At 43.6% G+C, this 13,506-nt stretch overlaps 1 protein-coding gene across 3 annotated transcripts in view; it reads right to left on the minus strand.

Annotated features, from left to right (window-relative positions):
• Positions 1-238, minus strand: part of ACAD9 (acyl-CoA dehydrogenase family member 9) — a 47,048-nt gene extending 46,810 nt beyond the window's left edge. The window contains exon 1 of one of the 3 annotated variants that reach the window (XM_034998076.1): positions 22-238. In XM_034998076.1, the coding sequence (XP_034853967.1) occupies positions 22-189 (168 nt within the window). In that variant the 5' untranslated portion in view covers positions 190-238. The remainder of the gene's footprint in view (positions 1-21) is intronic. The other 2 variants (XM_034998077.1, XM_034998078.1) reach the window with 2 other exon arrangements.
• Between the last annotated feature and the right edge of the window lie 13,268 nt (positions 239-13,506).

Raw genomic sequence — 13,506 nt, forward strand, 5'->3', positions numbered from 1 at the left:
TCGGCCAGCGCTCGGCGTTACCTTCTCGATTTTGCCCAGGAAGAGCTCCTTGGCGAAAGCTCGGCTCGGCGGACTAGTGCGCAGCAGGCGCCGGCTCGTGGCGAAAGCCACCAGAGCCCGGGAGGCACGCGCCGCTACCGCCCTGCGCAAGAAGAGGGCCGCGACACCCATGCTGCCCGCCGCGGCCATCCCCGCGCCGACTAGTCTTTCTTAAAGCCTCAGTCGCGTTCACCCTACAGGCGCCTCCCGATGACGCCACTGGCCTGGGCCACGCCCCTGGCTTGCACCACCCCTCCCGTCGCCATTGCGCTTGCGCGGCCTCCCACAAGCCGGGGGTGTAAGGGGGGAGGTCGAAAGGGCGGGCCGGCGCCATGTTGCCAGCTTCTAGCTGGGCTGTTAACGGCGGCGGGAAGGGCTTTGATTTCACGTACTGGTGGGTGGCGGCGTCAGTGGCGGCGGGGGGAAACTTCTCAGCGCTCGGGAGCCGAAGCGGAGGCCCAGCTGTCTCCGCTTGCTTTCCTGCTGCCGGTTGGGGCAACGAGGACGTGGCAAATCTCAGGAAAAGGCCATGGGAGGGGGATTCATAATACTGGTTATCTCTGGAGGGGAACTCAGTAGCGTAATGTTGTGTTTTTTAAGGGGATTTGTGAGGATTCCTTTTGATTCATAGCTTTCATATATGTTACATATACTTACTTTGGAAGGGGAAAATAAAAGGCTTGTTCTGCCAGAGAGGGGTCTGGGTAGAATCCTGACTCACAACTATGGGAAATGTTGAGGGAGCAGAAGGCAAGCTGAGGACAAAACACAAGCTGATACCCCGCAACCCCCACAAACTGCCCCCCCCCGCAAGGTGGGATCTGTGTGACATTCCTCAGGCACTCCTGGCTGCCCTAAAGCGAAGGGAAGGAAAAACAAATGGTCAATTTAGAGATTAGCCCTATTAAGACAGGAGTCTCCCTCAGTTTACAAATGTCTTAGTGATTTACAAGAAAAAAAGCGTTCTTATCAATAACCTAACTTCCTAATTTTAATGTAGATAAAATTCAAGGTCCTTATAACCTGCAGCCCATTGACAAAAACTTGAGGCAGGCAGAGTATAACGTTCCCTCAGGAAGCTCCCAATGGTCTAAACGTTAATGCCTCGCTAGAGGGAAGATCAACCTTGGTTTGAGAATAGCCAGGCCTCAGGTTTCCTGAGTCTTTAGCATAGGAAAATCCTTTTGAAACTTCCCTGATCTTTACTTCCCCCAACCCCAAAGTATATAATCAGTTCCTTCTCAGAATCCCACGGCAGCAGCTCTTTTCTGCCCACAGGTCCTGTCCCTGTGCTTTAATAAAAGCTTTTTGCACAAAAGACATCTCAAGAATTTTCTTGGCCATCCTCTCCGGACCTCACTTACATTCCAAAACTACATCAAGAAACACCAACTTAAAAGGCAGGCGGAGGAAGAGAAACTACGGAGGCAACAAAGAAGGGGTGTGTACCTTGGGGTGGGATGGGAAAGGCCATCGAGCCCAGGTAGGAGGGCCCCGGCAACCCCCCAGCGCTGCATGGCCAGGCCCAGCGATACCTGACCAGGGGCAAGTGGGCGCTCTCTAATGGTCTTACGTCAGCCTCTTCCAGCAAGATTTCTTCTCGTTGTGCTTGTATTTACCACAATATTGGAAACAGCTTTCTGCCTCCGTCATGTTGGTGAGGTTTTGGAATATAGGTGAGGTTCAGTGGCGTGATGTCTGGAGCCAACAACTAAGAAAGAATTCTTGAGACATCTTTGGTGCAAAACGGTGGTTTATTAAAGCACAGGGACAGGACCCAAGGGCAGAAAGAGCCACGGCCCCGGGGTTGTGAGCGGTGGCTGATTATATACTATGAAGTTGGGGGAAGGTAAGGAAAAAGGGAGGCTTCCAAGAACTTTCATATGCTAAAGAGGACCTACTAGATACCAGACGCCTTGCCATTGTCAAGTTAAGGTTGTTTACCCCTCTAGTAAGGCATTAACATTAAGATAGTTGGGAACTTCCTGGAGGAACATTACACTCTGCCCACTTCAAGTATCTGTCGATGGGCTGCAGGTTATAAAGACATTTAATTGTATTTACATTCCCTTCTGGAAGCTATTGCTAAGGCTTTTGTAAGTAAACTGAGGGAGACTCATGTCTTACTATTTGTTTTTCTTTTCCTTAGCTTTAGGGCAGCCAGGAGTGCCTGAGGAATGTCACATATATCCTATGGGGGTGGGGGGGTTGTGGGGTGTCAGCTTCTCCTTTGTCCTCAGCTTGCCTTCTGTTCCCTCATCATTTCCCCCCGAGCAATTTTGACCCTTAAATCTTGAAGGTTGTTGAAGGTGGAAGGTCTTATCTTCTGTAACGTCTTCCTGCTGAATAGGGGCGTAAAGAGGTCCCTACCTATGGGTCAATATTGGTGAGTTGGGGAATGTGTAGGGGAGTTACAAAAGGGGGAGGCAGCTGAATCCAGCGCCGTCAACGTATGCGAACCTCCTTGAGTAGAAAAGATCATCGGTTGGCTGGAAGTTCTGGCAGTGAAGGCGCCTTGACACTAGGCAGGGAGACACCAGAAATGACAACAAAATAAGGCTAATATTATAATGAGAAAGAAATCGGAATGAAAGATCTTTGATATTGACCTTTGATAATTTTCTTCCAGTCCAGGAGTTTAAAGCAATCCCTAAAGTATTCATGTCAGGTAGAAACCCAGAAGTCTTTTATGGTAAGCTGGACTGTACACACAGCATTCTGTCTTTGTAATAGCACACATTCCACCTCGTGCAGCCGTTAAAACATCTGATGTCATTCTATTGTATAGAACTGCTTTCTGCATTTGAGTCATTTCAGTTTTTAGTAGAGAACTACTGTTTTGGGCAGCATTTAGGGCTTTGACCATGTACTTAGGAGTTTCCATGTGTCTCCCATCCAAGTACTAACCAGGCCCGACCCTGCTTAGCTTCCGAGGTCAAACAACATTCTCCAGTCTCAAAGAGGTAAAAAGGATGGATGCTAGGTGGCTATACCAATGAGACACAGAACATGTCCACCATGGTTTTAAATTTCAAAGGTTAGCTGGGTTGGTCAAGGTTTTAATAATGCATCCATGCATCCAGGCAAAACCCAGAGTACAGCGGCCTATCCAGTCTGGGGGAAGCCATGGCCACAGGTTAGAGCTGCATAGCCACTGGGTCCCAGCCAGGAGCCAGCCGTTTAATACTGGGCCTCCTTGAACTGCAGTCAGGACATTAAGGGTTATTTGGTTTTGGAGGGCCATCCTTTGAATTTGTAATAATTTTAGGCCCATATTTGATTGGGGAATTATGGCTTGATAATAATCCCCTTTCCTTTAAATTGCTCCAAGGGCATATAAGACTAGAAAGACATATTTGGAGTATAAATATTTTTAAGGCTTTTGCCAATAGCAAAGCACAGGTGGGGGCTACTGATTCTGCTTTGGGGGCAGACATGTTTGCTGACAGGGCTTTGGCCTCAACAGTCTTGAGTTAGACTGACTATAGCATACCCAGTTTTTCTTACTACCTTTTCCATGAAACTATTGTCATCAGTAAACCGCTATCATTTGCAATTTTAATAGGGGCATCTTAAATCTGGTCAACTCAATAACCTCTGAGCAGTTATGCTCATAGAAGTACAATGGTCAGGTCCAGGCATAAGGGTAGCTGTGTTTAAAGTCTGACAGGTTTCAAGTATTATTTTAGGCATATCTGTAAGCATCGCCTGGTGTTTAATGAGTCAGCCTCCTATCATCTATTGGTGGCCTTTGGTCTCTAAGACATTCTGGACCTGATGTGGAGTCATTACAGACAGGGATTGTCCCATCGTGAGATTTGAGGCTCCTACCAAGAGGGCTGTTGTATGCTTGGTTAAAGCCTCTACTTGTAATTGTACATTTATAGAGGTGGCTTCTAGGATAAATATAACTATGAGGTATGAAGACATCAAGAAGCCCTCTTTGACTTTTTTACGTCTGGACTTGGGAGGCACAACCCTGGTGGTAGATCAAAAGATTATTTGAAAATGGGCAGTCCCCGGGGTACCCGGGTGGGTCAGTCGTTAAGCGTCTGCCTTCGGCTCAGGTCATGATCCCAGGGTCCTGGGATCGAGCCCCAAGCCCCACATTGGGCTCCCTGCTCTGCGGGGAGCCTGCTTCTCTCTCTCTCCCACTCCCCCTGCTTGTGTTCCCTCTCTCGCTGTGTCTCTCTGTCAAATAAATAAATAAAATCTTTAAAAAAAAAGGGGGGGGGGCAGTCCCCGAACTTGTCTGAGATTGAGCGGTACTCTGCCCAGGTGGAGCTGTGTGCAAACCAGATTAGTGAAAGAGGCAGGGTTCTAGTACTGAAAATCTTCAACTACCATTCTGTGAAAATGCTTAGTTTTCAAAATATTGGTTCCCTGCAGGAACACTGGCTCTCAGTGGTGTAACGGAGCTGTTACCTGGAGATGTTGAGATGCAAAGGAAAATTCCAAAACACATGAGAGGATATTTGCTGGGGAATTACTTGGTTGGAACCTGACAATCTTACCGAGCATTCTGGAGGTTGATGAATAATAATAATGGAGCTGTAAATGTCACTGACGAGCAACCTTGTATTAAATGAGGAGTCGCTGTCTGCCCATGGAAAGAGGCCAGTTTGCAATAACCTTCCTAAAGGTTAACGCTACGAGATTTACCTGTATGAAAAATGTAAGGAAAAGCTCTTCATTTTACTGACATGGGAAGGAAACCTACAAATCAAGACAACATATGGGTTTTTTATTTTTGTAAACAGATTATGAAGCACCATCAAATCTAATGTATCTATAAGAATTAAGCCATTTCCTTTTACTTTTGTCACACTGCCCTAGTTACAACCTGTTACTCAGATTACTTTGTAGATCTAGTTCTATTTTACAGGAATGCATAGGAAACTATGTATTTTTTATGGAGAAGTCTTTGTTTTCAGTTAACCAGATTTGTTGTAATCAGATCATTCTGAATGCTTCACCTTTGGTCACCTGTTTGAATTTAAAATGTGTGATTGTGGGACGCCTGGGTGGCTCAGTCGTTAAGCATCTGCCTTCGGCTCAGGTCATGATCCCTGGGTCCTGGGATGGAGTCCCACATCAGGCTCCTTGCTCAGCGAGGAGCCTGCTTCTCCCTCTCCCTCTGCTGCTCCCCCTGCTTGTGCTCTCTCTCTCTCTCTGACAAATAAATAAAAAAATCTTAAAAAAAAATAAAATAAAATGTGTGATTGTAATTAAAGCTGAGTGAAAATTAAAAAAAAAAAAAAAAGAAGCCCTCTTTGAGGTCTAGCCTTAATATCTTAATTACAAGGAATCACTGGCAAGCGGGGGAGAAGACTTGTCAAGAGGTAAGGGCATCCCCAAGTGCATCATACAATCCAATCATAAAGAAAGTGGGGCCATCCATTATCTCCATAAGTCCATAGTTAACCCCTGTGGAGTGGGGTATGCTTCTGGCTTTTAGGGAATGATTTCGTGATCCCAGCCACATAGAATTGGTCAAGGTGATAGCTGAGTTATACAGTCATTGGGAAATCAATCTCATTTTCCCGCTGTTTAAATAATCATGTGCCCTGTTATTATCCCCACAGAATAAAAAGCACAAAGATTGTCTATATGAACTATTGTGCAATTTCTCTGAAGTTTACCTCAAGTTGTCTAGCTTAGGTAAACAAACATTTAAAGACAATCAGATCTAGGATTTAACATCTGCAAAGGTGGGCTATTGAACCATAAATTTTTCTCTCTAAAATAACCCTCATTTCCAGAGATAGCCAAATCAGGACTAATTTATTTGAAAAACAAGTCCATTTTTAACAAACTTGGCTTAATTATTTACATAAGGTCAGCAAGAATAGTGAGTGACCATATAGATCTTTTAGAATCTGCTTTGTTGGAAGGAATCTCTAGGTTGAAGTTTTAGTAGCCTCTCCAGACCAGAAGCCAAGCCAAGTACTTGCCATCAGACATGCCTGCAATACCTGTAGATTTGGGTGAATTTCTCTTCATGAGGTGCCCAAAGTATCCTGAGGTTCCTGCACATGGCAGGAAGTGACATTCTTTATTCACCTGGTAAGGTGGCCTGGAACTCTCTAAGCAAGGTATCAGGCCAACAGTTCCAAGGGGCTTTATGGCTCCAGGTTTGATAAAGTCAACCTCAATTCCTTAAAGCTATTTGGTTATATCTGAGTCTATGCATGTCTCTCTTAAATATGACATTCCAGTCAAAGCCTTGGTAAAATAACCCATGTTTCCAATGGTGTCCTGTTATAAGTAGAACAGATTCTTATTGAACTTACGCAAATGACTAGGATAGCCATGGAAGAAAGAATACTACTGAGACCTTTTTAATTTTAGAGGGTTCAGGTAGAGAGAAAAGATAAATGCTTCAGTGTGTTTACAAAGGAGTATTTTATCACATTTCTGTAAGTCATTGATACCTTAAGAGAAAGTCTCCTTAGTCTGGAAGAGTAAACATTAGAGAACCAGCAATGTTTCAAGCAAGAGTCACAAAACTATAATCATCTTTTTAGTTCATTTAGTCACAAGTTACTATTTCTTACTTAGTTTGAGTGTAGCTTTAGTTCTGGAAATTCTTACCCATTTCAGTTTTAGGATTTTAAAGATACCGAATACCTGTATTTGTCCTAAAAGTCCTTTTTATGAATCTCTTTGAAGATGAAACTCATTTTGCAAGAGAATAAGAACAATTATAAATGACAAAAACTCAGAATGGTTAGAGATCTGATGAGATGAGAGTTTACAATATAGCTGACAAGGAAATCAGGTTATTTCTGTGACACTTAACACTCCAATAGCCAGAATATTGAGGGATGATGACCTTATATTAAAACTTTAGGAATTGCATATAACCTCTAGAATAGTTATAGCATTTATCCAATGTAACCCAAGGCTTATCATTTGTTTAACAGTACTTCCGGGGTGCCTTAGCATACCAAATAAAAGGCCTAATGAGTTAAAGAGACTTCATTTACAATTTAAATCTTCGGAAGTTTGTTAAAACCTTGGAAAGTTATAACACATGCCTGAATAGGATTACAGATCATTACAAAACAATTATTTTTATTTAACCAAGGTGACAATAAGAGATCTGAAAGGCAAAATGTATGGTTCTATAGTTGTTAGCAAAACTTAGCTCCTTTAAAATTGAGAAGTTTTAACCAAGTGATCGAAGACCTGATAATGACAAAACATAGAAACTGGTTTTCTGGACAGACAAGAGAAAAAAACCTTTGTTTACATTTTCTTATCTAGAGCAGATGAACAATTCAAGAAACCTTGTCTTTTGAACAGAGAATTTCAATATTATACCAGTGTACCTTTAAAATCCATTCATTTTAATCTTAGTCCATCCTGACCACACCTAAAATTCTTTTCCAAAGATTTCCCATCAGTCTTAATTACATTTAGCAGAATTTTTTTTTTAAGTTTAAGGTGTTTTTTTTTACTTTTTATTGTTATGTTAATCATCATACATTACATCATTAGTTTTTGATGTAGTGTTCCATGATTCATTGTTTGTGAGTTAACACCCAGTGCTCCATGCAGAAAGTGCCCTCTTTAATACCCATCACCAGGCTAACCCATCCTCCCACCCCCCTCCCCTCTAGAACCCTCAGTTTGTTTTTCAGAGTCCATCGTCTCTCATAGTTCGTCTATTTAGCAGAATTTTGTACTCTTCAAAACCTTAGTCTCCATTGAAGACTAAGTAGAACCAATTGTGAACTGTTATACCAGAATTCTTTAGATGGCAAATTTGTGAATCAGTTAAGCACAAAACATGATTACCAACAGATTTAAATATCCTTAGTTTTTTGCAATAAGCAGTCAAAAGCACAAACCTACATCCAGTAATCAATGGTTTAGCATTTTATCCTATTTGGAAAAGATGTATATGTCCAACGATTTAATGCCATTTATTATCCAAGCAAACTTTAAAGTTTCAGGTTACCAAAGACTTTGAAAGCTATTTTAGCAATTACCCATGAAAACTTTGATGAGATAGACAATTAACCATCATTTTAGTCATCTTTTTGCTAAAAAATTGCAACAGAGATAACACAAGCTTATTTGGCCTTCAGCAAACCTCGATAGAAGAAGTTTTCCCGTTTACTGTTGATAACTTGAAAGACATGACTATTTTAATTAAACCAACAAACTTAGCTTAGTTCAAATACTGAATTATGTTCCACCTGGATCCTCCCCATTGTCAATTTTTACCTGAGACACTGGTGGGGAAATCTGGAGTAGGTGGTGTTAAGTCCAGGGGGTGCTCTTCTTCCTCCTTGACTGTGAAGGGAGAAGGAGCCATGGTACCTGAGGCACAGGATGGTCTAGAAGGCAGTTATGCAGGCCGCACCCAAGGTGGTGCAGAAACAGAAGAAGGGGGAGGGAGACAGAAGAGGCAAAGTGCTGCTGGAAGTCAGAGAAAGGGTTCCCGGTCTTAGAGCTCAGCAGCTCCAGCAGAGGCGCAGACGCCATGTTTTCCTACTAACAAGGGGGAATAGGCAGTCCATGTCGGGCAGAGAAGACCAGGAATTTCCCTGAAACAAAGGGAGTTTCGGCAGCTGCTTGGGAATATTCCTTAAAGTCCCTGTCCCGAGATAGACTAACCACAGTTGGCTCCAGTTATAGCCATTAACCCGGGAAATGAGTGAGGGAGAGGCCCCCACATCTGTTAGGAGGAACAGAGAGAGAGAGTCAGCGTCCCCTTTGCTAGGGAGGGCCTTTGTTATCTCCAGCAACCTTGGTTTATTCAGAGGAGGTTTATTTAGATAATTATCATCCAATATGTCAAGAGGGGGTTTACTAGTGGCCACATTCAGGCAATCACATTCTGCAAGAGGCCCTTAGGTTGGGGTTCTGGTGTAAAGCAATGAAGGCCTAGGTAGGAGCAATGAAGGTACCCCAGGTCCATTTGCCCTGTTTCCTGCAGAAGAGATCTAACTTGATAGATCCCACTGAAGCCATGCAGTGTTACAGATCAGAACTTTCCGAAATTTTGCAATCCGAATTGTTTCCAATGGGTTAAAAGGCATCCCAAAGGAGAATCCTTGGGGACTGAAGAAGCTCCCATTCCACGTTAGAGAGGGTGCTAGAGAGGGTCCATTACCAAAGAAAATCCCCTCCTGACTCCCAGGTGGTGTCCCACGTGCAGGATATGTCAGAGGTTCCTGGTGTCAAAGCGATCCAAGGCATCCCTTAACAAAATCGCTATGAACATCGCCACCGTTAAAGGCCCCTGTAGGAGGGAGGCCTGCCCTCCCCCGGCTTCCCTATCACCTTCTAGACTTCTAGATGGGTGCTGGTGAATGGACCGAAATACCTTGCCTTGGGCGCCTGGGTAGCTCGTGGTTAAGCGTCTGCCTTCGGCTCAGGTCATGATCCCAGGGTCCCGGGATCGAGCCCCGCATCGGGCTCCCTGCTCCGCAGGAAGCCTGCTTCTCCCTCTCCCACTCCCCCTGCTTGTGTTCCCTCTCTCGCTGTGTCTCTCTGTCAAATAAATAAAATCTTAAAAAAAGAAAGAAAGAAAGAAAAGAAATACCTTGAAGAACCCACTGTTTTAAACCATGGAGAACACTAGAAAAGTTTTACAAGGGGGAAATTATCCAATTTTGTAGCTTAAGTAGTTAGAGGACATTGACGAAAAACAGTAAAGATAGAGATCCATCATGATCTAAGCGACATTCCAACACATGTGGTCTTTACAGCCAACTTCCCTAGGAAACATCCCTGGTTGGGCTTTAATTCCATCGGGTTCTAGTTTCTGCCGGCTCCCAGTGGAGGTCCAGCGGCCAGAAGTGGCTAGACTAGGGATGTGAAAGGGATCACATTAGATCAATCAGAAGGAAACCTCACACGGGAGTCTTTTTTTTTTTTTTTTTTAAGATTTTTTATTTATTTTTTGACAGAGAGAGACACAGCAAGAGAGGGAATACAAGCAGGGAGAGTGGGAGAGGGAGAAGCAGGCTCCCCGCGGAGCAGGGAGCCCGATGCGGGGCTCGATCCCAGGACCCTGGGATCATGACCTGAGCCGAAGGCAGACACTTAACGACTGAGCCACCCAGGCGCCCCTCACACGGGAGTCTTAAGATTGGCAGCCGTCCTGGTGACTTAGGTGGCTGTCCCATGCCCAAGACAGACGACTTTGTGTAAGGACAGCAGTAAAGAGAGGGCATCAAGTTTCTGGGTCTTATTACCATCCCGGCCAGGGTACTAACTTCCAGCCAAAAGGCAGACTTTCTCCTCCCCATAGAGTAGCCATGGGCTAGAGGATTGCAGCCTGAGCAACTGATATGAAAGTGTTCCAATAAGACCGTACTCCTTGAAGGGCGCCTGTAATAAGAGTAAAGGAAGAGGAAAGTACTCACCAATTTTGTACTGAAGCTCAGAGTCCAGATGTAAAGACTCAAAGCCCCACATTGGGCGCCATATGGTGAGGTTTTGGAATATAGGTGAAGTTCAGTGGTGTGGAGTCCGGACCCAACGACTTCTTGAGACGTCTTTGGTGCAAAATGGTGGTTTATTAAAGCACAGGGACAGGACCCATGGGCAGAAAGAGCCACGGCCCCGGGGTTGTGAGCGGTGGCTGATTATATACTATGGGGCTGGGGGAGGTAAGGAAAAAGGGAGGCTTCCAAAGAACTTTCATATGCTAAAGAGGACCTACTAGATACCAGACGCCTTGCCATTGTCAAGTTAAAGTTGTTTACCCCTCTAGTAAGGCATTAACATTAAGATAGTTGGGAACTTCCTGGAGGAACATTACACTCTGCCCACTTCAAGTATCTGTCGATGGGCTGCAGGTTATAAAGACAATTTACATTCCCTTCTGGAAGCTATTGCTAAGGCTTTTGTAAGTAAACTGAGGGAGACTCATGTCTTTTAGGATTGTGATCTCTACAAGTTAACTATTTGTTTTTTCTCTCCATAGCTGTAGGGCAGCAAGGAGTGCCTGAGGAATGTCACTTACATCCTATGGGAGGGGGGGCTGTGGGGTGTCAGCTTCTGCTTTGTCCTCAACTTGCCTTCTGTTCCCTCATCAATGTGAACTCCTGGAGAACAGTGGGAAATCTGTCATCTCATCGCGCTTTGCCAGCTCGGCCCAATAAAAGGTTAACTTGATGACAACATCAGGGGGAAAAGAGCTCAAAGACTTTTTTGGTTGCATAATATTTGCAAGCGTCTTCTGCAGTCTGTGCTATCTGTTCATCTTTAACTTTGAAAGGTTTGACAGATTCTTTCTTCATCGGTGTTCAATACTTGCTGATTTCAGCACTTGGCTTCACCAGAAGACTTTTGGAAACACCTGCCTTTGAATTAATCCCACAGGCAAAACAAGAAGTGAGATTACAAAAACTGGGTTTCAAGGTTGAGCTGCTGTATGTTTTTGCCAAAACTTGTAGTCCTATCATTCAACCAGATAATCTCTCAGGTCCTGTTTAGTGTACAGACGTCTCCCTATATTAAGCAAGTGAGAAATTTAGTGGCACACAGTTTCCAAAACAAAAATTGGGGAAAATTAAAGGCATAGGTAGTCTAGTAGCATGTACAGTGGAAGAAGAGTTTTGGAGTTCTACTACTTTGCCAGTTTCTAAGTTCAGTTTTCTCATCTGTAAAAATGAGTATAATACCCCTTATCTCACAGGACTTGTGGGGATTAGAATAATAGGAAAGCATCTAGCACAGCAAATGATCAATAGTTGTACTATGTGATTCTCATCTCACACTTGAGGATCAGCCTCTGAGAAAAAGGATGCTACTTTTAAACAGTTTGCTTGAGACATAGAATTTCCTACATTCGGTGTTTGAAACACTCGGAGTAGCTCTGAATGTTCTTCCTGTATGATCACATCAACACAACTGATTTCCATATGTAACTTAACCAGCAAATAAGCTGACACTCTTCTGTGGCTGTAATGTTAGTGTTAGTATATCAAGATGCTTGGCTTTAGCTCTCAGGCACATTGAGTAGAAAACTATTCCTAGATCCTTCGGTGTTAAAGCTGCAAAGCTAATGGAGAGATTTACTTACACAAATTGGGGAGCAGAAGGGGTAGAGTTGTCCCCTGTTCTAAGACTATAAGATCAATAATCAGTTATATGAAAAATGAGTTAGTCTGGTCAAGGTTCCTGCCTCATAGCAATCAATATCCTAATAAAAGGGCTCACAAATACGTTGTGCAAATTTTATCACCAGTTTATTTCCTGCTGAGAAGTTTCTGACACCTTACTGTCCGGAGATCAAACTTCTGTACACAGACAGGTGTCCCTCAGAGAATACTTTTCTCTCCTACCCTAAATTACATCCTTTGGCTACTCCCTTTTTGATGTATATTCATTCCCACTTGGGGTAAATTAGTTATTATAGAAACATGGAAGTCACTGGCTTGTTGAAAGCCACAAAGATAATGGGGTACTATGGGTTGAATTGTGTACCCCCAAGATTCATTTGTTGAAGTCCTACCGGTAATATCTCAGAATATGACCTTATTCTCTGTTGCCGATATAATTAGCTAAGTTAGGATGAGTCATACTACAGTAGTGTGAACCCCTATTCTAATATGAACTGGTGCCCTTTTAGGAAATGCCCTTAAAGGAAGGGGAATTTGAACATAAAAATGCACAAAGGGAGAACACCATGTGAAGATTTAAACAGAGGTCAAATGATACTTCTACAAGGCAAGAAACCACCGAAGATTGCCAGGAAACCATAAGAAGTTAGGAAACAAGCCTGGGGCAGATTTCTTCTCAACCCTCAGAAGGAACCAACTGTGCCAACACCTTGAGCTTGGACTTCTAGTCTCCAGAACAATAAACAATGAATTCTTTAAGCCACCCATTCTGTGGTTCTTTTCTTTCTCTCTCTCTCTTCCCCCCATTTCTCTCTCTCTTTTTAATATAGATTAAGAGGTTTATTTCAAAGAATTGACTTACATAATTGTAGGGACTGGTGAGTCTGAAATCTGTAGGCAGTGCAGCACACTAGAAACTCAAGCAGGAGCTGACCCTTGAGGCCCCTATGGTTTTTATTAGAGCAGCCCTAGCAGAGTAATACAAAAGGTATGATTCTTGGCACACAGTGTTTTCAGAAATAAATAAGACCTAATAGTGACTGCAGGACTGAAGCTATGTTTTAGAACCTATATACCCAGGGATGCCTGGGTGGCTCAGTTGGTTGAGCATCTGACTCTTGGTTTCAGCTTGGGTCATGATCTCATGGTCTTGGGTTCAAGCCTCACATCGGGGTCCACAGTCAACATGGACTCTGCTTGAGTTTCTCTCCCTCTGTCCGTCCCCCTGTGTGCTCTCTCTCTCTCTCTCTCAAATAAATAAATCTTAAAAAAAAAAAAAAAAAAGAACCCATACACCAGGTGCCCAGCCCTCTTTCTTTGTTCTCTTTTCCCCATTATTGGCTGACCTGATATATGGCCAAACTAGTCTAATAGATAA

Source organism: Mirounga leonina, unplaced genomic scaffold (assembly GCF_011800145.1).
Source record: "Mirounga leonina isolate KUSES-001 unplaced genomic scaffold, KU_Mleo_1.0 Mir_94, whole genome shotgun sequence".
In the NCBI taxonomy this organism is placed as follows: domain Eukaryota; kingdom Metazoa; phylum Chordata; class Mammalia; order Carnivora; family Phocidae; genus Mirounga; species Mirounga leonina.